Source organism: Ahaetulla prasina, chromosome 3 (genome assembly GCF_028640845.1).
Source record: "Ahaetulla prasina isolate Xishuangbanna chromosome 3, ASM2864084v1, whole genome shotgun sequence".
Taxonomy (NCBI): Eukaryota; Metazoa; Chordata; class Lepidosauria; order Squamata; family Colubridae; genus Ahaetulla; species Ahaetulla prasina.
This window is the reverse complement of record NC_080541.1, coordinates 163,785,086-163,810,839: the sequence shown is the minus strand read 5'-3', so window position 1 is coordinate 163,810,839 and position 25,754 is coordinate 163,785,086. Positions and strand designations below refer to the sequence as shown.

The 25,754-nt window shown below is 39.2% G+C and overlaps 1 protein-coding gene across 5 annotated transcripts in view; it reads left to right on the top strand.

The window, feature by feature from the left end:
• Nucleotides 1-25,754, top strand: part of PATJ (PATJ crumbs cell polarity complex component) — a 176,975-nt gene that overhangs the window by 127,663 nt on the left and 23,558 nt on the right. For all 5 annotated transcript variants that reach the window (XM_058178715.1, XM_058178716.1, XM_058178713.1 and 2 more), the window contains 6 exons: nt 6,072-6,144; nt 11,098-11,169; nt 11,536-11,656; nt 12,691-12,821; nt 20,584-20,667; nt 24,977-25,170. In XM_058178715.1, coding sequence (XP_058034698.1) covers nt 6,072-6,144; nt 11,098-11,169; nt 11,536-11,656; nt 12,691-12,821; nt 20,584-20,667; nt 24,977-25,170 — 675 coding nt within the window. The remainder of the gene's footprint in view (nt 1-6,071; nt 6,145-11,097; nt 11,170-11,535; nt 11,657-12,690; nt 12,822-20,583; nt 20,668-24,976; nt 25,171-25,754) is intronic.

Here is a 25,754-nt window from a genome sequence, read left to right as displayed (position 1 = left end):
CCTGGCCCTCCAGAGATCATCCACCAACGCGACCAAAGCCGCCTCAGTGCTGTAACCAGGCCGAAGCCGGACTGAACGGGTCCAGATAGACAGTTTCCTCCAGGTGCAGGGGAAACTGATATGCCACCATACTCTCTACAACCTTCGCGAGCGGGTTGGAGACCGACGATAATTACCTAAAACAGCCGGGTCCAGGAAGGCTTCTTGAGGAGGGCCTCACCACCGCCTCTTTCAAGGCGGCCGGAAAGACTCCTCCAACAAGGAAGCACTCGTAATCCCTGAGCCAGCCTCGTGTCACCTCCCGAGTGGCCAGCACCAGCCAGGAGGGGCACGGGTCCAGTAAACACGTGGTGGCATTCAATCTATCCAGCAACCTGTCCATGTCCTCGGAGTCACAGGGTCAAACTCATCCCAGACAACATCACCAAGACCGCCTCAGACGCCCCATCCGAATCGCCACAATTTTGGTCCAGACCGTCCTTAAGCTGAACGATTTTATCGATAGATAACCGTTAAACTCCTCAGCACGTCCCTGCACGGGTCATCCCGCCCCCTGGTGAAGGAGGGAGCGGGTCACCCAAACAGGGCAGCTGGGCGGTTATCTGCCGACGCAATGAGGGAGGAGGCGAGCAACGCCGCTTCCTCAATGCCACTAGGTAGGTCCTAGTATAGGATCTAACTAGTGTCCGATCAGCCTCTGAACGGCTGGACCTCCAGGAACTCTCTAGGCGCCTTCTCCGGCGTTTCATCCCCTCAGCTCCTCGGAGAACCAAGGAGCCGGTTGGGATCACGCCGGGTCAGAGGTCGCAAAGGCACGACACGGTCTAAAGCCCCAGCCGCAGCCCGCTCCCAGGCTGCAGCTAGTTCCTCTGCCGTGCCGTGAGCCAGACCCTCAGGAAGTGGCCCAAGCTCCATCTGAAACCTCTCTGGGTCCATCAGGCGCCTGGGGCGGTACCAGCGTAATGGTTCCGTCTCCCTGCGGTGTTGGGTAGCGGTCAGAAAGTCCAGGCGAAGGAGAGTGATCTGACCATGACAGAGGTTCAATGACTATTTCCTTTAAGTCCAGATCTCTCAACCACTGACCAGAGACAAAAATCAGGTCCAGTGTGCCTCCCCCGATGTGAGTGGGGCCATCCACTACTTGAGTCAGGTCCAAGGCCGTCATGGAAGCCAAGAACTCCCGAGCCACCGTCGATGACGAGCCAGCAGATGGCAGATTAAAGTCCCCCATGACTAAAAGTCTGGGGGTCTCCACTGCCACCCCGGCAAGCACCTCTAGAAGCTCGGGCAGGGCAGCTGTCACGCAGCAAGGAGCCAGGTACGCCACCAGCAAGCCCAACTGACATCTACGACCCCACCTCACAAAGAGGATTCACACCCGGCAATCTGAGGTACAGTGGTCTCCTCGGCTCTAGACTCTCTTTAATAACAACCGCCACCTCCACCCCTACCCTGGGCCTCGGCTGATGGAATGCACGGAAACCGGTGGGCACATCTCGACCAGGGCACGCCTTCAGTACCCAACCAGGTCTCCGTGCGCCTATAATATCCGTGGCACCCCCCTGAATCAGATCATATATTAGGGGGGCCTTATTGGCCACGGACCGTGCGTTGCATAACATCAGACGAAGGCCCAGGCTCTGAGAGTCTTGACCATCCGGGGAACGGGTGAAGTCAGGGGGATCGGGGCACGCGATCGCCTGCATACATCGAACGCGTGACCCCTTGTATCGATACGATCCCCCCCTTCCGCCATATCTGCCCCTCCCACTTACCGTGCTAATAGACTCACCCTCACACAAAGGAACACATTCCCCCCCCATAACCTCCGAACCCATTTGACAGTCGCCACGAGCATGCGCTGGAACTGGTTTCCCTCCCGACGGGCTACCCCCATCGCCCGCCCTGCCCCTCCCACCCCTTAAAAATACCCTATCTAAAAACCCCCAAAGGCTCTTTCTTCTCGCATGCCACCTCTGTGGGTCCCAAGACCCGTCATTGAGGCCGGCCCTTGGTAGCGATATGGGCCATTCCTGCGAGGCGGGGGCACCTCGCAGGCGCAAGAGTTCATGTACAGTGTAGCGCATAGAAAAAGTGCGAATCGACGAGGGATGCTAAGATGGTAAAATCCCAAAGTAATAAAATGGTGAATCTTCTTTATACAATATTGGCTGATAACCCAGCACTGCCTGGATATTTATAGATGTTGAAGCGTTTGTCTGGCAGGGAGCCATTGAGAGGGGCCTTTCTTCCCCCTACTCCCATGCCCATCATCCCTGCCCTCTCCCTTCCCTTTCCCACCCCCTACCTGTGCCACCATCCATTTTACCATTTCCTCAAACGGGGCCTGGAACTGGAACATAAATCCCTGAGCTGGGCCATGCTGCGCCTCTTCCACCCCTGCTGAAATAGGCTGGATCTCCTCTGTGGCCTCTCCATACCTGTTTCACCTTGGTTGATGTGGTCCCGTCCTTCACACGATGAGTTGAGGCAAAGCATGATCCTGGGAAAACGGGCCAAAGCTGTGAGGGTGGGGGCAGACGATCTGGTTAGGCTGTGTGCGCTCAATCAAAGTCAGGCTCCCTTCACTTCATAGGCCTACTGTGCAAGGGAGGCCTAGGCCTTAAAGGCCCACTGTGTGAGGGAGCATAGTCAATCAAAGTCTTCTATACTGGCCTAATCAGGCTTCCTTCACTTCATAGGCCTACTGTGTGAGGGAAGCCTAGGTCCTAAAGGCCCACTGCATAGTCAATCAAAGTCTTCTATACTGGCCTAATCAGGCTTCCTTCACTTCATAGGCCTACTGTGTGAGGGAAGCCTAGGTCCTAAAGGCCCACTGCATAGTCAATCAAAGTCCTTTGTACTGGCCTAATCAGGCTCCCTTCACTTCATAGGCCTACTGTGTGAGGGAGGCCTAGGCCTTAAAGGCCCACTGTGTGAGGGAGCATGATCAATTGAAGGCCTCTGTATGAGCCTAATCAGGCTCCCTTCCCCCACCCATGACATCACGAACAAATGTCTCTCTAAGACGCGTCACTCACTCTACATAAAGTCCCAGGCTTTCGAGAGTTATGCTGGCACACACACGCACACACACACCAGGGGTATCTTACCCCTACAGCGCTTGTCTCTGGAAGGTAAGTCATCTGTGTACCAAGTTTGGTCGAAATTGCTCGAGGCATTCCACAGTTATGCTTAATCAAATACATACATACATACATACATAGATCCTTTTATATATATAGAAATTTCCTTTTTGTTTTCCTGAGCCACCAAGACTCATGCAAATGAGATGGGTGGCCATATAAATGTATTAAATACATTTACATCTATTAAATTTAAACGTAGTAAAATTTCATCTCAACCTGCTCCTTTTCTTTCTGACAGCTATTCTGTTGCCCATTGTGCCACTGTGTTTTCTAGCAGAAACAAGTTGCTGAATACTGAATACTGTATTAAAAACTCTAAAGTTCTGTAAGAATGCTTTTGCCTGTCTACTGTTCAATTTGCAAAAGGTTTCATCTCCCATTTCTAAAAGTCCTTCCTTAGCTTAACTTAATTTGCCTCTATTAAATATCTTCTCTTTTTCTTCTTCAGTGCTCTGGTGTTTGTAAATTCTTCTTTAAATACCATCGTCTTCTTTTCCTTCCTTTTCTCTAAGAGCTTTGGTGGTGTAGTGGTTAGAGAACAGTACTTCAGGTTACTTCTGCTGACTGCCAAGTGCCGTTCAAATCCCACCAGGTTCAGGGTTGACTCAGCCTTCCATCCTTCCGAGGTTGGTAAAATGAGGACCCAGATTGTTGAGGGCAATATGCTGACTCTACAAACCGCTTGGAGAGGGCTATAAAGCACTGTAAAGTGCTATATAAATCTAAGTGCTAGTGCTAAGTGTTATTTGCTAGCCATTATATGTTTTCTTGTTTTTTCTTGGTTATTAAACGTGTGTGTTCACCTATCATGTCTAAGATCTTTTCAAATTTTGACCTTTTTTAATATTTTCACTTGATATCATTTACTTACCGTATATACTCGAATATAAGCCGATCCGAGTATAAGCCGAGGTCCCCAATTTTACCCCAAAAAACTGGGGTAAACTGGGGACTCGAGTATAAGCCGAGGGAGGGAAATGAGGCAGCTACCGGTCAGGGAAAGCCTCCCTCCCTCAGCCGAGAAGGCTGGCGGCTCCCCCGCCCTCTCACTGCACCGGCAGGGCTTCCCCGCGCTAATGCAAAAGCCCGCCAAGTTTGCACCATCCGGTATAATGTGAAAAAAAGAAGAAAAGAAAAAAACTCGAGTATAAGCCGTATATACTCGAGTATAAGCCGAGGGGACGTTTTTCAGCACAAAAAACGTGCTGAAAAACTCGGCTTATACTCGAGTATATACGGTAAGAGGCCCAGTAGAAGGAAGCAGGTAAAACAGAATGACATCAGTGCAGTTTTTTTCATAATATGTGGTGTTGAACAGCAAAATCTTTCAGCAGCAAAAATTGATGGGCTGGATCAGTAGATAGGAGGGAATATGCAATTTCAACACCAGTCTGCAGTCACTTTTTAATTGTCCTTAATGCCAGTTGTAGGCAGTGCCACTATATACAATATTTATGTATTTATTTATTTGTTTGTTTGTATACCACTTTTATTATTTTTACAAATAATTCAAGGCAGTGAACCTATCCAACACACCTTCCTCCATGATGCAGTGGTTAGAGTGCAGTATTGCAGGCTACTTCTGCTGACTGCAATTTGGCAGTTTAAATCTCACCAGGCTCAAGGTTGACTCAGCCTTTCATCCTTCCAAGGTGGGTAAAATGGGGACCCAAATTGTTGGGGGCAAGATGCTGACTCTGTAAACTGCTTAGAGAAGGCTGCAAAGCACTGTAGAGTGATATGCAAGTCTAGGTGCTCTTGCTATTGCTACAGAATAAAATTTCAGAGTCAACTTTTTACTTTACCAACTTAACAAATAGTGGCCATTTCTATAATAACAAACCAGCAAAATCCAATGCCAAGTGTTCATTTTTTATTCTATCTCAAGCTCAATGTCCAGGAGCAATTTCCAAGAAGAAACAAAGCTGGATCTCTGATCAAAGCAGTCAGTTTTGCCATTTCCTCTAGCTCCATCACTTTTCCCATCCATTTTTCTGTGGTGTGGACTGGAATATCTTTCCATTTCTGGGTGTAGAAAATTCTCATCACAGAATTCCAAATCTTTTTTTCCAACTCCTTATCTCATAATCCACAGAGGAAGATCTTTTGAAATAGGATTATTCTGCACATCCATATCATCCTTTGGGAAATATTCCTTGTTTTGTCATAAGGGTCTTGTGTTAATTGTCTGCAGCTGAACATATGGAAATGAGCTCCGTTTCTCCAAATAATGGTACCTTGCTAAAGCATCCTAATTACCTTGCTGTGAAGCAGCATGAAGGGACAACAATACATTCTTAATTTTGCTTTTTAAATGCTTTTCTCATTGTTGTTTTGGAGGCAAGTATTAAATGCAGATGATGTAAAAGGTAAAGGTAAAGGTTCCCCTCGCACATACGTGCTAGTCATTGCTGACTCTAGGGGGCGGTACTCATCTCCGTTTTAAAGCCGAAGAGCCAGCGCTGTCCGAAGATGTCTCCGTGGCCATGTGGCCAGCATGACTCAATGCCAAAGGCGCATGGAATGTTGATACCTTCCCACCAAAGGTGGTCTCTATTTTTTCTACTTGCATTTTTGCGTGCTTTCGAAACTGCTAGGTTGGCAGAAGCTGGGACAAGTAACGGGAACATTAGGGATTCGAACCGCTGAGCTGCCGACCTTTCGATCAACAAGCTCAACGTCCTAGCCCCTGAGCCACCCTGTCCCCTTGAGCTACCATGTCCCCTGTAGATGATGTAGCAATCTCAATTTGGTTAGTATTTTGAAATGAAGGACCTAAAATCCTTTTGTGAATCATAGCGGAAAGGAAGATGTAAATATGATAAACAACTATAACTCACCAGAGAAAGGGCAGAGAGGGAGATTGAATGTGACTTGTCCTTTTAGTTTGACTAATCAATTATTTTTTCTCTTGACTATTAGCAATGAGGATGCATTTAACCAGATGGCTGTAGCCCCTTTTCCATTACCCTCTTGCACTCAGTCTTCCAATGAGGTAAGATGCTTTCCAATGTGTTATAAATGAGAACAATTAATCATAATTAGCTTTATATAATCCCAAACATGTATATAATTAAAGCCTCCACTCCCCCTAACAGTGAGCATTAGAAATATCCTTTGGCTACAGGAAGAACAGTTATTAAGTGATTTAATCAATGAACGAACATTTCCACAATATAAGTTAAAAGCCATTAAAAGCAGAGATGAATTGGACGGAAAGCTTGCATTTGTAATATTATATTGATCAAGAAAAGTAAGTCAAAATTATTTCATTTGATAGTAGCAATACCTTAAAACTGATATTTAGACAAAGTTTCTTTTGGAGTTAAAATGTACTTTCTCTCAGTCCTAGGAAGGAGGCAGAGAAATAGACAGTAAGCTACCCAGAGTCTTCTGGAGTCGGTAGCCATAATAATGATAAATAATAATACCATGCAATAAAAGTATTCAAAAGTGGTATGACTAGGTTATGTACATTCATAAAAACAATTTCATTGTTAAATATGTCCAGTTTAATTTCTGTAGATTTTTATGAAATCTTGTATAATTAGCAAGAACTGGATATCGTTTAAATTCAGATAGTCTTTTGGTTATGGCCGCTTCTTAAAGTCAGTTTCTACACCAAGCACAATTCTCTGACATCATGCATTACAGAAGTTTTCTATTGGATAACATGTTCTTTTGCTATTTAACCAGAAAACACAGTTTGAAGAAGCAAAGATACAGTATGTGCAAAACTGCAGCTTTTCTGTTGGCAGCTGGAGAAAGCTACTGGCTGGCTCTGACAGTGCATTCTTTCGTGCCAGCAGGCAGAGAAGTTGGAGGGGGTGGGTAGGAGCACAGCAGCAGTGTAAACAGTGAGGAGGGAGCCAAGAAAAAAAGCATCTGTGTGATGTGGTTGTGGGAGGAAGACGACAAAAGACAGAGCAGTGGCAACAAAATGGATGAAGGTGGTGAAAATGATTACAGCACTTTCCAGATGCCTGGAACTACCTCTGAGCACATTACCTAAGGTCGCCTCATACCTGGAATCATACATAGAAGGATAAAACACCAAGACACAAACTGAGCAATGTGATATATGCAGTAGAGTGCAGTAGAGTGCAGTGAAACATGTACAGATCTGTACGTTGGAGAAACAACCACTTCACAAAAGCATGAAACAACATAGGAGAACAAACCCATCAGGACAAGATTCATCAGTCCATCTGCATTTGAAAAACAAAGATCTCTCTTGAAGATAGCAAAGTCCACATTCTAGACAGGGAGGACCACTGGTTTGAAAGAGCAATCAAAGAGGCCATCTACATTAAGGTTGAACAGCTCTCTCTGAACAGAGTGGGAGTGATACGGCAACACCTATTTGCTGTTTACTACTCAGACCACACAGAGAAAGCAGATAAACATCCAAGTGACCTCAACGACTCTTAGAATGAGTGCTAATGACCAGATGACTGAAGTCCAGTTGTCTTTTAAAAAAGCATATTTGGGACAATCATGACCTAGATGACTGAGAATCTCCATAGACATATACATAGAATCCTGTTTAGGAAAAAGTCATTTTGTCCATCAAGTTCAGCCAAGCTGCTCAGTGCACTGACATAAATTAAAAGACTCCAGGTAGTCTATTTGAGCTTGTCAGCTCTCAAAGCAACTGGCTCTCCCATCTGACTGGTCTATTGTTAGGAAATTTTGTAACCATGTGTCAGAATCTGCCTTCCTGTAACTTTAATTCATTATTGTGTATCCAATGCTCTAGAATGATAGAAGCAGATTTTGAAAAATGTTATAATTTCCCTGTTCAGTCATCTGAACATACCTTCATAAGACTTAATTTCTATTGTCATAATCATTTGTGTTATCCTTCTCTGAACTGGTTATTCCGCTAGATCTTTAAAAATGCCCTGGAGGTTCCAAAATTGGACAAAGTACTATAAGAATGGTCTTACCAAGTCAAAGTAGAATGACTTTTTAAAAAATTTAGAAGCTATACTTCTATTTCCTGGATTCTCCTTTCTCCTCTTTGTGAAGAGAAGGATAACTTTTTCCAGTTGTCTAGCATTTCACCAATTCACTGGGCTTTCTCTGAGGTAATATGAAAGGTTCAGCCAGATTTCCAGGTACTTCAGTAGCCCTAGAGTACAATTCGTCAAGTGCTGGAAATTTAAAGTCAATTTGAGAGACTGAATTCTTTTTCACAAAGCCAGATTAGTGGTCTTGGGCCATTCACTTTCTCTCCACTCTAGGGAAGAGGCAATGGTAAACCATTTCTGAAATCTTGCCAACAAAACTTCAACACTGACTTGAAGGCATGCATGCACAAATGCACACACGCAAGCACGCTCTAATAGGGAAAGTACAAAGAGCAGGGTCAAAAAGCAGGACTAAACTTTGAGGCTGATGGAAACTAAATCTCTCTCAACACTATATATACAGTCTGTCAGTAGCCTTCTTTGAAAAATGAACAGAATTGCCACCTCTAGAATCTTTAACTTCCTCCTGAGATTTCCATAGTCCTTGGTGATAAGGGGTTGAAGCTCTTCTTTGCATTATTATTCATCTCTACAAGTATAACCAGGAATAGATTATAATCAGTGAGCCTGATATGATTTGAAAATTCTTTTAATTTATCACTGAACCTTGCTCCTAGTGTTTGAATGTACAATCTCTTTGCACTATTTAAAACAGGATGTTTTCCTGGATTTGTGTAGCACCTAAACATACTGGGCTGTGTGAATAACACAACAGAGACATATGCATACAAAGAGAAAGTTATCAATCAACATGATTGCAGAGAATGGAATTATTTTCTACTGTATTTATCAAAGTATATATTGCTTATAAAAGAAATGTTTCAATAATTGAAGGAAAAGGAATGATTTGATTGCCTGCCAGCCTTCTTGAGTATATCTCTAAAGTATGTCTGTAGGGGTCAAATCAGACTCTGCTTTTAAAATGTGATTAACAACTTCACTGTCTTTAGAAGAGCATTTAACGGCCGTCGCCAGGGGAGCATTTTATCAGGTTCACCTGATACGCCAGTTGCGCCCCTTTCTTGACTGGGACTCCTTACGCACGGTCACTCACGCCCTCGTTACCTCTCGCCTGGACTATTGCAATGGTCTCTACATGGGGCTCCCCTTGAAGAGCACCGGGAGGCTCCAGCTAGTCCAGAACGCGGCTGCGCGGGTAATTGTGGGAGCATCACATTGCTCCCATATAACACCTATCCTGCGCGGCCTGCACTGGCTGTCGGTAGCCTTCTGGGTGCAATTCAAGGTGTTAGTGTTCACCTTTAAAGCGTTCCATGGCTTAGGACCGGGTTATTTGCGAGACCGCCTTCTGCCACCGATAGCCTCCCAACGACCTGTGCGCTCCCACAGAGTGGGCCTGCTCCGGGTGCCATCAGCCAAACAGTGTCGGCTGGTGGCCCCCAGGGGGAGAGCCTTCTCTGTGGCAGCACCGACCCTATGGAATGAGTTACCTCCAGGGCTACATCATCTTTCCGACCTCCGAACCTTCAAGCGGGAACTGAAGACTCTACTATTCAATCTGGCGGGACTAGCCTAAATATTTATTTTAATTTAATTTTAACTTAATTTTAAATGTATTAATCTATTTATAATTTTTAAATTTTAAGGGTTTTATATTGGTCTATGACCGTTTTAGTTTAATTGGCCTGTTAAATATTTTATTTTAAATGTATTTTAAATCTGGGATTTATATTGTGTATTTATGTGTTTTAAATAAGGCTGTACACCGCCCTGAGTCCTTCGGGAAAAGGGCGGTCTAGAAATTTAATAAATAATAATAATAATAACTTAGATTTCTAAAAATATAATGCCATCAGATGTGGGAAGTGAATTTTTTAAATGAGAACTATAACCTGTAGGGTGGGAAACTTTATTTATTTATTTATTTATTTATTTATTTATTTATTTATTTATTTATTTGTCACAGCAGTATATATAAGCATAAGCATGAAATAACTATATGATATATTAGCATATATATAATCATAAGTATGTAATAACTATATGAAATTGGATACAATCAGAGGGAACATTAGGACAGGAACGGTAGGCACGTTGGTGCTCTTATGCATGCCCCTTACAGACCTCTTAGGAATGGTGTGAGGTCAATAGTAGATAGTTTGTGATTAAAGCTTTGGGGATTTTGGGATGAGACCACAGAGTCTGGTAGTGCATTCCAGGCATTAACAACTCTGTTACTGAAGTCATATTTTCTGCAATCAAGATTGAAGCAGTTCACATTAAGCTTAAATCTATTGTGTGCTCATGTATTGTTATATAATAAAGATATTTTATTATAATAAAATATAATACAAGATATAATAAAATAAAGATATTTTCAGTAAAATATCTTTATTCACATTAATGCCCCATTAAGATTGTACATGTAGTTATATTCGGTACATCAAAAGAGGAAAATGTTAAACAATAATACTGAAAGTAAAGCTAGTATGGAATTAGAGTTTCACTTGGCTAACAGTAGCCATTAAAATTAATGCTTCACTTTTCCATGTCAAGTAATGGTGATTTATAAAGTAGGGAAGTAACTTTACTTTATAAAATTTATAATTTGACAATTTGACAAAACCCCTACCTCCCACCATGAAAGCTGGAATGCCCACTAGTGGGCAGGAGGGACCAGGTTGACTACCATTGCTTTAGTCCAAGGCAAATCAGTGGTAGTTTAATCAAATTTTACATTTTATATTAATCTTAGAGAATGTTATAAGTAAAGTTTGATAAATTCTTAGTCACAGGACAATGGCAATGAGTGGTTTCTTCTGGACTGACAACCAAATACCTGCTTGTAGACTTAACAGAAGCAGCAGCATGTCAATTGCTGATGTTCATAAAATTAATTGAACACCGTGTATCACAAACTAATATTTTACAATTTATGTATCCATATTGATTAGGATACCAGCAGCAAAGCTGAAAAACAGGTGATTGAAGACCAGCAAGTTCAGGCAGATCAGCCTCCAGAAAATGTGAGTATTTTAATTCTATTGTTTTAAATAAAAAAGAAGTGGTTTTATTTATTTATTATTCATTGTTTCAGTTTTAATTGATATATTGACAATTAAAGGAAACACATAAAATAGCCCAAAACATGAACATTTCTTACAGCTTTTTGTTAGGAATTTATCTTTATGTATTTACTTCATACATTCATGTAAAGATATATGAAACTGGTCTTCCAAAAGTAGACAGATAATTTATTCCTAGAACTATTCACTGTCCATTCCTGATTCATGTAAATATTATCTGCACAGTGGTTTAAACTTTTTGTTTAAAATTTTATATGAAGTTAAAAATTCAAATACTTATTTTATTTTTCTTTTTGCCTCTCCCAGCTTCGAAACCAGTTAAAGCAAACAAAGTTTTCCACAGTGAACCCCATCCCCATCAATTTACATGAGATTTCTTTGGCCCCCGAATCATCTTATCCTCCAGAGACAGAATTCATCAACCAAAGTAGGAACCTGTTATTTTCACCTGAAGAAGTACTTTGCATTAATCCTCAGAATTTAGGGTGGTAATATTGCTTTTTAATTAAAAGAAACCTAAGTAAGATAAATGTCTTAAGACATTTAAGTTGTTTAATGTATCGCTTAAATTACCGCAACAGTAACTATGGCATGTCAAATTTTTCAACTTTGAATTTCCAAATATTAGGGGTGCTCAAAAGTTGTGACCTGCCTTGGGGATTGTGTGTTTTAATGCTTTTGGATTCTATCCAAAAGCATTAAACCTTTACTACATATAAACATACACAAGAGACTAAAAAATTCAGATAGAATAGAATAGAATAGAATTCTTTATTGGCCAAGTGTGATTGGACACACAATGAAATTGTCTTGGTGCATACGCTCTCAGTGTACATAAAAGAAAAAATACATTCGTCAAGAATCATAAAGTACAACACTTAATGATAGTCACAGGGTACAAATAAGTAATCAAATCATATTAGGAAACAGTCAATATAATAATCTATGACTTATGTAAACAATTTCATATTGAGAGAGGAGAAAAATCCCTGTTAGCAACCAAACATAAAATTTCGACTGGATTTTAAATAACAAATTCTTATTCTGCATTTAGTGGCATAGTGATAGCAGAACTTATTATCTATCTAGACTGAAGATAAACAAAGAAAATGTATTGCAAGGGAGTAATCGCTGCTCAGCTGAAACTATTTTCCTTCATTTCAATAGATTCTTTTTTTGGAAACAAAAAACTGTCCCTGTTGTACTTCAACTGCTTCTCTCTCTCTCTTTCCCTCCCTCTCTTCCTCTCTCCCTCCCTCTCTTTCTCTCTCTCTCTCTTCTTTCCTTCCCTTCCCTTTCCTTTCCTTTCCTTTCCTTTCTATTATCTGTAAACAAATCTGAATTTTCCCAAGAGCCATGTTTCTTTAATCAGATCCATTATGACATCTAACATATTTCTCTGCAATGTGTTTACATAACGCTTACAACTCTGTGGATGAATCATTTTTATTTTTGATGCAGACAACCTTCCACCTCCTTCAGTAGATCCAGCAATGTGCCCAATCGTTCCTGGCCAAGAAATGACTATTGAAATATCCAAAGGACGATCAGGTCTGGGACTCAGTATTGTAGGAGGAAAGGATACACCACTTGTAAGTCGTTTGTTCTGAATGGAGAGTGTATAATTGACAATTTTTACAAATGGCAAATCCTCTCAGTTCTGGGATAATAAAATAAAGAAAATAGAAATGTGATCTGAGGACATTAAGGCAGAGAAACTATAATGGGCAAGGGAAGGATAATTTTTCATTATTCAAACTAGATAACATCATCAGTGCTGAAGAAGCAAGTTCAGAGAGCACCAAGGACCCCTCAAGCAACCCACAACTACAAATATTCTCCTTTATTAGAAGGACAATGTGCTTATTCTTCTCCAACCTCAGGAAGTATGGAATGGAGACTAGATAATGAGAGGAACATGGTTAAATGCAATGCAAATGGAATTTTTTAAAAAAAATTATACTAAACACAACTTATTATATTTATTCATTCTGCAACAACTGTCTAAAACAGTTTTGATTAACTGTTGCTGCAATTAGTAAAAAATTAGCCTTCCTGGAATAGAGCGATTGTAGAATTAAAATGTGATTATTATTTTTTTGCTAAGAGTGTAGATAAGTGTCAGCTCTTCAAGGTTATCCAGATCAAGAAAAAGATTCCACAAGACAACTAAAAGTCAGCTTTATTTATATTGACAGTATTTTGGAAATCTGAGTGTGTTTTTCCCTTCTTATACTATAATGAGTCAGGGAGGACCCAGCCTGATCTTTTTCTAACATTACCTCTTTTCCCAAGGCTTAAGGAATGCTTCTGCCATTTTTTTCTAATGACTTCTGAATATTTCCCTCAAAGTAATCTCCATGATGCTTTTCCCTCAAAGCAATCTACAATGCTTAATATCCAACTTTCTTAGGCTGATGGAATAATCTTTTTGAAGTTAAGGAAATTCTTTTCTACAGGTTAGTCCTTGAATGTCCTATGAATTAAACTGGAAAAATGTTACCGTTTTATCTTGACATATCTGGGATTGACATATCACCTGCCCTGTTGAGCTTTAATCAACACAACATTGTTATCTCTTTGACATAGTCTTCATAATAATGAAGACTACCCTCTTTCTGTTCTAACTAAGCATCATTATACTTCTCATGAAGGCAACCACTGGCAATATTTTGTCTACTTCTCAAATAGGTTCTTAACCCATTCCCACTTTCTAATTTAATTAGGGCCATAGAAATTCTAAAACCAGAATTGTTTTCCATTCAATTATCCTGCCTCAAAGAGGACTTAGTTTCATCTCTTAACGGAGATATCCCATGAAATATAGCTGAACTATACTTCAACTGAACAGGTAAGAGAACTTAAGAGACTATATTTGGGATGATGGGAATGCAGAGACCAAAAGGAAACTATGGTTTTGCTTCATTTGTGCATCATCTTTGCCAATTATGGCTGTGATAGCAAATAATTATATCACTTTATATTTTCTTAATTGTTTTAATTTGAATCTGCAGGTTTTTAGTATTTTAATTGTTCGTTTTTAATTATTCATTCTAGTATACTGCTTTGAAAATCATCCAGGATAACTCCAGATGATATATAAATATCTTGGTATAAATAAATAGTGAGCTTAACCTTTGTACTTTGTAGCCACCCAAGATTCTCTGTGAATTTGACTTAATTTATGAAGTTAATAGCTGTTCAGATCACTAATGTAAATACATAGAGCCATTATTGAAAATGTTCCCTAATTCTGGGGAAAATTTGTTCATCTACTGTAATTTTTAATTTGTCAGAAACTGTGACCCACGTACCTAAATTATGATCAGAAATTGTGCTTTAACCTCACCTGTAATTCCAAGAGAAGAGATTTTGAAATATCAATTTTCTTAGCACATAAAAAAATTCTGTGACCTTTAGAGGACATGCAAACTCTTTCAGCCACTTATAGTTTAATGGTCTTGAAAATTGAAGGGCACACAGTCAATCAATCCCCTTCCTGTTTTGACACAATCCCAATTTAGTATTTATTTTTTTCCTACTTGGAATCCAATATGTAGGTCTTGTTTCTGTTCCCTTTACTCTGAAAATAATGATTTGTGACAGGTTATTTAAAGACGACTTGCTTTTGAAAACTTTGTTTTATACTCTTATACTCTGCATTTTGTCCAGGAACCATCAATACAGCATTAACGTGACCAGAGTTGCTTTATTAGTTAAATGGGTGGAATAGAAATGGAAGAGAGAGAGAGAAAGACAGAGAGAGAGAGAGGTGATAGATTTTTTTTAAAAAAATTGCGAGATAGCAATAGGCCTAAAAAGTGGGTTAACCTGAATTTTTCAATTTAAGCATAATTTTCTTATTCTAATCCCTGCTCACTTAGCACATTTTGGGAGTGGGGGCAGTGGGGTTAATGAAGCTACCTCATCAAAGCAAGGTAGTTATTTGGTTCACCTTTTCACAATTTTCCTTCTCTTCTGTTTTATTAAAAAGACATCGCTTCCATCTGCTCTAACATACGACTGCTAGAAATATTTTTAAAAAACAATTAAATCATTAACATTTAAATTACTTTTATTATATCACAATAAAACCTGGCAAATTTTTATAAGAGTACACTGAAAGAATGCAAATGAATAATTGCTATTAAAATGGTAGGTTTTAAATCTAAAAAGAGTATGACTGTAAAGGCACTAGTATGAAACCTGCAATAGCAAGACCTAGCTACAAGGTTCGACTAAGCATAAGGTGAAATGTCTCCCTTGACTTCAACCCACAGCTTTCTTTGGCAGCAATATTATTTACCATTGTCATCTTCAGATATATATATTCCAATTTAGCCTGCAGCCATAGCTTTCCAGGTGGTGTCCACCACCATAGGATCATGCCCAATCCTATTAACATTTTAAGATCAGATCCTGCCACCTGCTGTGCACTTCTTTTAAATGCATACCGGCCAAAGAATGCCATCTGACATATAGTCAGACTTAATTTGGGATCCATTTTATCACTTTTCTTGCCCAAAACACACAGCTACATTACACTGCCTATTTTATTGCAGTGGTACTTTTTTTTTTTTTAATTTACATTTATATCCCGCCCTTCTCCGAAGACTCAGGGCGGCTTACAGTGTATAAGGCAATAGTCTCATTCTATTTGTATATTTACAAAGTCAACTTATTGCCCCCCCAACAATCTGGGTCCTCATTTTACCTACCTTATAAAGGATGGAAGGCTTGGCTTACTTGGCTTTGCATTTGAGTTGTTAATGCTGTTTGAATCTAATGACAACCACACATGGATCTGGGCATGTTCCCCATCCAAGAATGCAAACTTCCATATCCATATGTAAATTTTGCCTACCTTTTGATTGTTATTGAAACTGAAGTGCATGGGATAATCATTTTCCTGGAGCAGAATTACCAAACTATGAAAAGGACCTGGATTTGGCTTATTAGTGGGAGTTCAGAAAACCCACAATAACACATCTTTGCCTTCCTATTGTCTGTTCGAGATGGGCTCTGGATATAAATCTCTCATTGCAACATGGTGTTTCTCTATGACCATTGACAGAAATTATGATGATGTAACCAATTAGGTATACTTTCTAAAATAATCTTGTTCAGGCTTATCTGCAGAGTGCAGACCCACATGAAAATGACCGGAGTCATTAGTACCATCTTGACTTCTTTTTTTTTTATCCATACCTTGCAAATATCCTTGATCAGGTACAAGTAGCCAGTAAACTAAATTTCACTATGGCCATGCATCATAACAAAAAAGCATGGTTGTAAAAAAATTAAACAGAAGAATGCGTATGAAAGTCTAAGTGACTTACGGCCACAACTGAGCCCAGAATTTATGTTGCTAAGTGAGAAATTTGCCCCATTTTATGACTTTTCTGGCCACATTTTTTAAGTGAATCACCACAATTGTTAAATTAGTAACTTGATTGTTAAATGAATCTGGCTTCCCAATTGACTTTGCTTGTCAAAAGATCGCAAAAGATGACCCTGGGACCCTGGGACACTGTGACCGTCATAAATATCCTTTATAAGGTAGGTAAAATGAGGACCCAGATTGTTGGGGGCAATAAGTTGAGTTTGTATATAATATACAAATGGATGAAGACTATTGCTAACATAGTGTAAGCCGCCCTGAGTCTTCGGAGAAGGGCGGGATATAAATGCAAATTTTAAAAAAATATGAACCAATTGTGAAGCATCCAGATATAAATAACGTTACTGTTCTGTCCCCTCCACCTCACCTAAGAAAACACACGTGTCGAAGAACGTCTGCCAGCAATTTATTTACAAGTTGGGCTGGTTTCCTTTGGCAGAGGAAAGTTCTAGTAGCGATTCCCCAAGTGCCTGCCAAGTTCTTATCAAGAGCCAGCGTGTTTACAGTCTGTTGCCAGAGCAACCAGGAGACTAAAGAATGGTCAAGAGTTACTCACGAAAATCCAAGCCTTAAATCCAAAAACTGTCTGAAGCTCACACGATGCAGTTCACCCTTAGTAGCTTTTGTCCGTCACAAGAGCCAGATGGCAGCCCCACCCGTTTTTATCCCCTGTGGACTGTGGCTCAGTGACTCAGCACTCTCTGGGCCTGCCACACCTCTTCCTCTGCTGCGCATGCCTCTTTTGCCGACACTGCTTAGGGTCTATCCAGGATTGATCCTCCTCATCTTCTATCTGTGGAGGCTCTGACACGCCTTCTTCCTGGCCTTCCGCCAGCACTTGAGGCGTTGCCAGGAAGGAGGGACCTGGAGAAGGAGGCCTTGTCGGCTCCTCTCCCTCACTCTCCAAGTCCTCCTCCTCCATGAGAACAGGCTCGGGGGCCAGAGTCGCAACAGTGATCATGGGGATGCTGTAACAGTCATAAGTATGAAAAATGGTCATAAGTCACTTTTTTCAGTGCCGTTGTAATTTCGAATGGACATTAAACAAACTGCTGTAAATCGAGGACTATCTGTACTACATTAGAAAATTATAGTTTGTGCAACATTAAATCTGCATATGTTACCTTAGACCAGTGGTAGTCAACCTGGTCCCTACTGCCCACTAGTGGGCATTCCAGCTTTCATGGTGGGCGGTAGGGGTTTTGTCCGATACTGAAGCACTTTCCTTTTTTAAAATTTAATTGACTTTTAAAAAAAATTTCATAGCATTATTTAAAAACATTTTCATTAGGTTTTCATAAAATTCCCCGTGACAATTTAAATTTCTGAAAATATACTATTTGTATCACCTGCGCATAAGTTTAGTTCACATTACATAAGTGAAACTAAATGGTGCTCTAGTGCGACCGCAAACAAAAGAGCCTCGTCCCAGAATAGCGCATCTCCCCCCACACCACCCAGCTGTAACAGACAAGCAGAGCTGGTAGCCGGCGCCCCCCCAAACCCAATCCACAATGCGCGAGAGGCATGCACAGATGATGATACATGCCACATTACTGTGGAACTGGTGGGCGGTTAGAAAATTTTACTACTAACAGAGATACTACTAACAGAAAAGTGGGCGGTAGGTATAAAAAGGTTGACTACCCCTGCCTTAGACTATACTGTAGTTCTTGCCTAAGGTAAGAAATGCAGATCTTTGATACCTGAGTCTGTTTATTTGGAAGGCAATCTGAAAACCGACTACTCTACTAATAAAAAAAGTATTGTCTAATTTTCTGCCCATGCTGGTTGCATTTTTCATTTTACCCCTCCCAAAACAATATCGCTCTGTAACATGTGTAAACCATATTTTCATATCAGTAATTATAATTTAATTATGCAACTTCCTGTAAACAGATTGATTCCTGAATCGGCAGTAGTTTGCCGTAAATGGCCACTAATGTCCCTCAAAACCCAAACAGAGTAATTAGAAATGTGATATGGCAGTGTAACATTTTCCAATAGCATCATAGTTGTAAATACTCATAGCCATGAGGTTTAAAAGAAAAAGGGAAGCTTCAAAACAATCCTTTGATCAAAAGAACTGCTGTAGGGCAAAGATGTTGTTACTTTCCTCCTTGTCTTTTTTTGTTTTGTGTCACCTTGCTTTAAGTGATGTAATGTTGCTTCAGGAAAGATATTTTTTTAAATTGAAAACATTCTTCTGAACTCCCACTAACTACATTGTAAAGCCACTACAATGGCTTTATATCAAGAATAAATTCCAAATGTTAAGTTGAAAGACAGAATGGGTAAGATTTGCTCATTGATATTGAGAGTAACTTTTTAGAAGCATCTTTAAGATTTATGTCTGGTTCTCTTTCCTGTAGTCAGCGCATGCATGTCGGGTAGGAATTTGCAGTGATGATTTCAAAGAACTTTAGATATTTACAGTAATTTTACTATAACTGGAAGTTTGTGGGAAAAGCTATATATCAATTGTGGAAGTGAAAGAAATTGAAGAGAAAAAGGTGGAAAGTTTTGCTACTAGGCATACAATTATAGTTGACTTATGTTCAAAGGGAACAACAGACTATTTTGTAAATGTTTGTTCTTAGTGTTCCTTTTATGTACCCAAAGTGAAGATTTAAATTTTCAATTCCCTTTTTAAAGAAATATTTGTACTTTTCTCTTGTCTCTCTGAAGGAGATGGGTGGCTTAGATATTGAAAATATAAATGAAAGAAAGAAAGAGGGAGAAAGGAAGAAGAAGGAAGGAAGGAAGGAAGGAAGGAAGGAAGGAAGGAAGGAAGGAAGGAAGGAAGGAAGGAAGGAAGGAAGGAAGGAAGGAAGGCTTGGCAGATGGTTCTTCCTTCTTTCCTTCCTTTAGCACAAGACAACAGTCTGTAAGTCCATTGAGATTCTTCAGGAAATATGATTAAAATTACATTTGGTGTATTTACTTTGGAGGCTTATTAGATGTAATTTTAATCATATTTCCTAAAGAAACTCAATGGATTAACAGACTGTTGTCTTGTGCTAATGTGCTAGCCTTGCCAAAGATTGTTTCCAGATAAAATTAAGATTTTTTTTGAGAGAGAGAGATAAAATGATACTATAATGATGGGGAAATGGAAGCAAATTACTGTTTTCTGAAGACAAGATTCTGATGTCCTTGGAAGGGCAAAAGGATATCTGTTTGCATGCATAAGAATAATTGCTAATTTTGTCAGGACTATATACCGGATAGTAAAATATTTCTGAAAAAGATTGTCCAACTGTATTTTGAATTATCTGAACCAGAGTGTAAAATGAGGAACAAATCACTTAACAACTACCTTGCTTAGCAACGTGAATTTTGGGCTCATTTGTGGTCATAAGTTGAGGACTACCTGTATACTTGTCACAGACCTGTGAATGCCTTCTCAGGGTACCAAAAAATGTGAATCAGGGCTACAAGGAGGCCCTTCTCAGATGTAGAGGCTGCCTATGTTGCCCCGTCCAATACCCATCGAATCAGGCAAAGATGTTCCCACTCTCTCAAATTTTTTGGTAGTTTTGAATTAATTGGATTCTACAACGCCCACTCAGAACTGAAAGAGGATTTTTTTTTAAAGAGACAAGGACAGAGTGATTGTGTCCTTTTATGAATTGGTTTCAGTTTGTCTGAATTCTTCAATTACGATACAGATATTCAAGGTTGAATCTGACAGTGAGAGTATAACCTATTGTGATTTGGATACTATATTCTATTGATGCATCTAAACTTGCATACAGTATTAAAGAATGACTTAAACATTTACACAATACCTATTAATATTTAATATATTTACAGTATATGTAATGGGAAATTTGACATGTAATTACCTTCTTCCCTCCCTCCCTATCTGTCTGCGAATCAGTCATTCTATATTCTGAACTACCAGTTTTCAAAGTGTAAAATATTGATATAAAGGTTATATATTTCTCTAGGATGCCATAGTCATTCATGAAGTTTATGAAGAAGGAGCAGCTGCTAGAGATGGTCGACTTTGGGCTGGTGATCAAATTCTGGAAGTGAGTTTCAAGTTTATTTCCTTGAATATTTCCTCTTGTCTTCAGGATAATTGTATGGATGTGTTGAAATTCCTTAAGATTGAGAATTTGTTCCAGCTGAGTTCAAAATCCAGTATTAATTGTTTGGGTCCCACAAATATATCCTATTAAATATTACATAATTTATAAATATTCTTAGAGGGTGTGTGAGGTGACTTCAAATCAGTCTTCACTCTTACCAATTACATGGACAAGTCCATTAAGTTCTTGGCAATATTTTTAAGAAATGATTTGCCATTGCTTTTTTCCCAGGGCTGAGAGAAAGTGATGGGCCTAAAGGCATCCAGCCAGTATTGTGTCTAAAAAAGGACCACAACTAATTGTCTCCTGGTTTTCAGCTCACTTTCATTAATTACTACACCAAAATAACTTTCATCTATGTACTACTGCTTCAAGCTTGAAGGCAATGTTTTGCAAGACAATTACATTAATCTAGTAATGTAATGTAGACGTTGAGGGAGGGCTTTAAAAAACGGTCCTTACATGTGAAAATTGCTTTGTCAGAGATGAATATAGTACAATAGCAGATCTGTTCCAGAAATTACATTAGGATACATGTTTCAAATTGCAGTAGTTGTAGTTAAAACTGAAAGATATTTTTACTTGGCCATGATGATAATGAAAATAGTGTTCTGGCTCCCTTTGCAATGTAATATTAATATTTGTTTTAAGGCCAATTCAAAGCTTTGCTGTGGTATGGTGTGCCATCTATTGGAATATAGAAAAATATTATTTTGCTTTCCAAGGATAGAATTGTGAATTTTTTTAAAAAAACAAGTAGATCTTTATTATGCATACAAAACAGCAGGGTCAGAAAGCAATATTTATCCATGAATAAATCTTACTGAAATTAGTAGACTTTACAGTAGACATATAGAATTTCAGTGTTACTCCTTCAGAAAACATACAGTACTTGCTTTTTCATCATGATGCTTTGCTCTAAGGATTTTGGGAAATCTACATTTTCAAATAATGTTATTAGAAGTTAAGAATGGATATATTCTTACTCAATTATTTAAGAAGCGTAAGTAATAAGAGATTTTATATAATATAAGCAGAGGGAAGCTAGAATCTTTAAAAAAACAACCTTGGATCTTCTCATTTCTGAACTATGGTTAACTATAATCCAGGGGTGAAATGTAAAATTTGTTACTACCAGTTCTGTGGGCGTGGCTTGTGGTGGTGGGGTAATGTGACTGGGTGGGCATGGGTGTGGCCAACTTTTTTTTTTTACTTTTAAAAACATTTTTTTTACCTCTTCAGCTTAAGAACTTGTAGAAAACATGCTTTTAAAGCGTTCTGATGATCAGACAACTCAGCTGGGATCGTCAGAGGAAAAAAAGCTTTTAAAGGGTTCTGGTGATCCCAGCTGAGTTGCCTGATCGCCAGAACCTTTTTTTTTATTATTATTAAAAAGTTTTACAAAGTTTTTGCAAATTCTCCCACCCCTCCCTCAACCTCTCCGCCCTCCCCCCTCCCACCTTTCCCCAATCCCCACACACACACCCAGACTTCCCGGAGCAAAATACAGGGTATAACATTTAACAATCATAAACTAGACTACACTAACTATTCATAGGCTCCCCTCCCTCCCTCCCTTGGAACCTTAACTCCCTTTTTATATAAAAAAAAATACAATTCTTACATTCTATTCATTCATAAACTATTTCATATTTCTTAGTCTGATATTTATTTTGAATATAATCAATCCATCTTCTCCATTCCAATATGTATCTTTCTTCTGAGTAGTCTTTCAAATATGCTGAAATTTTTGCCATCTCTGCTAAGTTTGCTACTTTTAATGTCCATTCATCAATAGTAGGCAATTGTTCCTTCTTCCAATATTGCACTACCAATAATCTAGCTGCTGATATTAAATTTAAAATCAGTTTACTCTCTTTTGCTGTACAATCCTTAATTATACCCAGTAAAAACAACTGCGGAGTAAACTTTATCTTCTTTTTCAAGATATTTTGCATAATCCACCAAATTTTTATCCAAAATGATTTGATTTTTTTACATGTCCACCATATATGATAATAAGTAGCATCATCACAATCACATCTCCAACATTTAGCTTGCAAGTTCGGATACATGCACGCTAGTTTTTTAGGATCTAAATGCCATCTATAAAACATTTTGTAAAAATTTTCTCTTAAATTTTGTGCTTGTGTAAATTTAACATTTCTAACCCAAATTTTCTCCCAAGTTTCCATCATTATAGGTTCCTGTATATTTTGTGCCCATTTTATCATACAGTCCTTAACTAATTCCGTTTCTGAATCTATTTCTATCAATGCATTATACAACCTTTTAATATGCGATTGACTTTGATCTCTAATTTGTTTTACCAAGTTTTCCTCGTTTTGCATGATACCAATTTTCTGGTCTTCTTTCCATCTAGCTTGCAGCTGTCCATACTGAAACCAAGTATGAATTATCCTTTCCTCTTTCATTGTATTTAAAGATTTCAATTGTAGTTTACCCTTTTCCATAAAAAGAAGCTCTTTATAAGTAACCACCTTCTGTTTTTGTTCTGTACTTATATTCTCTATCGCATGTCTGGGAATTGCCCATATGGGTATTTTATAGTTTAACTTGTATTGATTCTTTTTCCAAACGCGCAACAAAGCATTTCTGAGTTTTAAAAATTTTATCCACTTTTTTATCATATAGTAAATAAGCATGCCATCCATATAATAAATTATAACCCTCTATATTTAATATTCTTTCTTCTGTTGAATTAAACCAATGACTAATTAGTGATAGGGCAGCTGCTTCATAGTATAATATTAAATTAGGCATTTTGAGACCCCCTCTTTCACGTGTATCCTGTATTATTGTTAACTTTATTCTCGGTCTTTTACCCGCCCATATAAAATTATTAACTCCTTTCTGACATTCCTTCAAATTTGCATCTTTTTTAAGTATTGGTATCATTTGAAACAAAAATAAAACCTGGGCAAAACATTCATTTTTATTACTGCTATTCTTCCCAATAAAGATAATTGTAACTTTTTCCAGTTCTCCATTTCCTTCTGCACTTTTTGCCATAACACTTCATAATTATTTTCATACAATTTCACATTTGAAGCTGTAATATATACTCCTAGATATTTAACCTTTTTTACTATTTCAAATCCCGTTATTCTTTCTAATTCTTCTTTTTGATGTATAGTCATATTTTTAGTTATTATTTTTGTCTTTTGTTGATTTACTTTAAATCCAGATACCTTCCCATATTGACTAATTATATCCATTAAATATATAACCGATTGTGTTGGTTGGGATAAAGAACCAAGTCATCTGCAAATGCTCTATTCTTGATGTCTAATTTTAATTCCCTTTATTTTATTTGACCCACGTATTTTATTCAATAAAATCGCCAGAACCTTTTAAAAACATTTTTTCTACAACCTCTTTGGCCAAAGAGCTTTTAAAAAACATGCTTTTAAAGCATTCTGATGATCAGACAACTCAGCTGGGATCGCCAGAGGAAAAAAAGCTTTTAAAGAGTTCTGACGATCCCAGCTGAGCTGCGCAATCATCAGAGGCTTTTTTTTTTTACTTTTAAAAGCATTTTTTGGTGGAAGAAAAAATGCTTTTAAAAGTAAAAAAAAAAAACCTGATGATCGCACGGCTCAGCTGGGGCGGGGGGGAACGGGGATTTTTGCTACCAGTTCTCCGAACCACCCGCCGGCATCGCTACTGGATCAGGCAATCCAGTCCAAACCGGGAGCATTTCAGCCCTGCTATAAGCTGTATATTAGTTTAGAAATCTGAACTTTAATTGTCACTGTAGTTAATCAAACATTCATCTTTTCACTCCTAACTTGTTCTCACTAAGATCAATCAGACTTTGGAGTTCAAAGTGAATAAACTTCCTGGATCAAATGGGTTGAGATGAAAACTGCCTTCTTGAAATGTTTAGCCATGATTTTATCTTTCAAGTGAATTGGCAGAATTTCTGGTGTTCTGCACTGAGTCTGTGTCAGCCTTAACTCTAACCTGGGATAGAGATGCTGGATTGGCAGAAGCAATTTCCCCAAAATGTAATTTTTTGGGAACACCTCTTTATGGGAAGTCCTAGGAAGATTTATTTATTTATTTATGTGTTTGTTCATTTATTTGTTAAATTTATTTGACGGCTATCTTGTCACAAGGCAGCTTGTGCTAATTTGCCTCTAATACAATGCGCCACTGTTATTAAACTAATTAAAATCCAGTAAGTAACCTGTACGTCCAACAGAATGCTTTTTTTTATTTTTAGGTTAATGGCATAGACTTGAGAAATGCCAGCCATGAAGATGCTATCACTGCCTTGAGGCAAACACCTCCAAAAGTGCAGCTTGTTGTCTATAGAGATGAAGCTCATTATAAAGATGAAGAAAATTTGGAGATTTTCCTTGTAGACCTACAACGGAAAATGGGTAGAGGATTGGGACTTAGCATTGTAGGGAAAAGGTAAGGAATATAGAGTTGAGCATAATTTATTTTAGACCAACCTTTCGGACCTCAGGGACCACTAAATTCATAATTTTAAATCCCGCGGATTGCTAATATGATCTGCCTAATGACCGGCTGGGTGGGCATGGCTAGGTGGTCATGTGACTGGGTGGGTGTGGCCAATTTGATGTCATTCGCCATCAAGGGGTGCTTTGCCGGCCTCTACTCGCTCCTCTCCTCCCAGCCACTCCTTACCTGCCCACCTGGGCTTCTTAGGGCCCCAACAGGAAGCAGTTGTTGGAGCTAAGCAGCCACAAGAAATAATTGGCAAAACAGCTGGCTCAGTTAAAATTGGATCTGACTGAGAAGGAGGCTCAGCAGAAGCACCTCACTGAGGACTAGGAGCATAGGCTTTCCAAGAAGAGGGAAGACCTGCGAGAGTGCAAGGCCTGGTACCGGCGCCTGGAGGCTCAGCAGGCTGAAATGGTCAGCCAGTTCAGGCCATGATGTAGTCCCACTGGAACAAGGCCCTCTGGCTCTTTACCGCCAGCAGCACTTCCCTCCAGCCTTCGCCCAAAGCCCCGCACCAGGTGGCTGAAGCA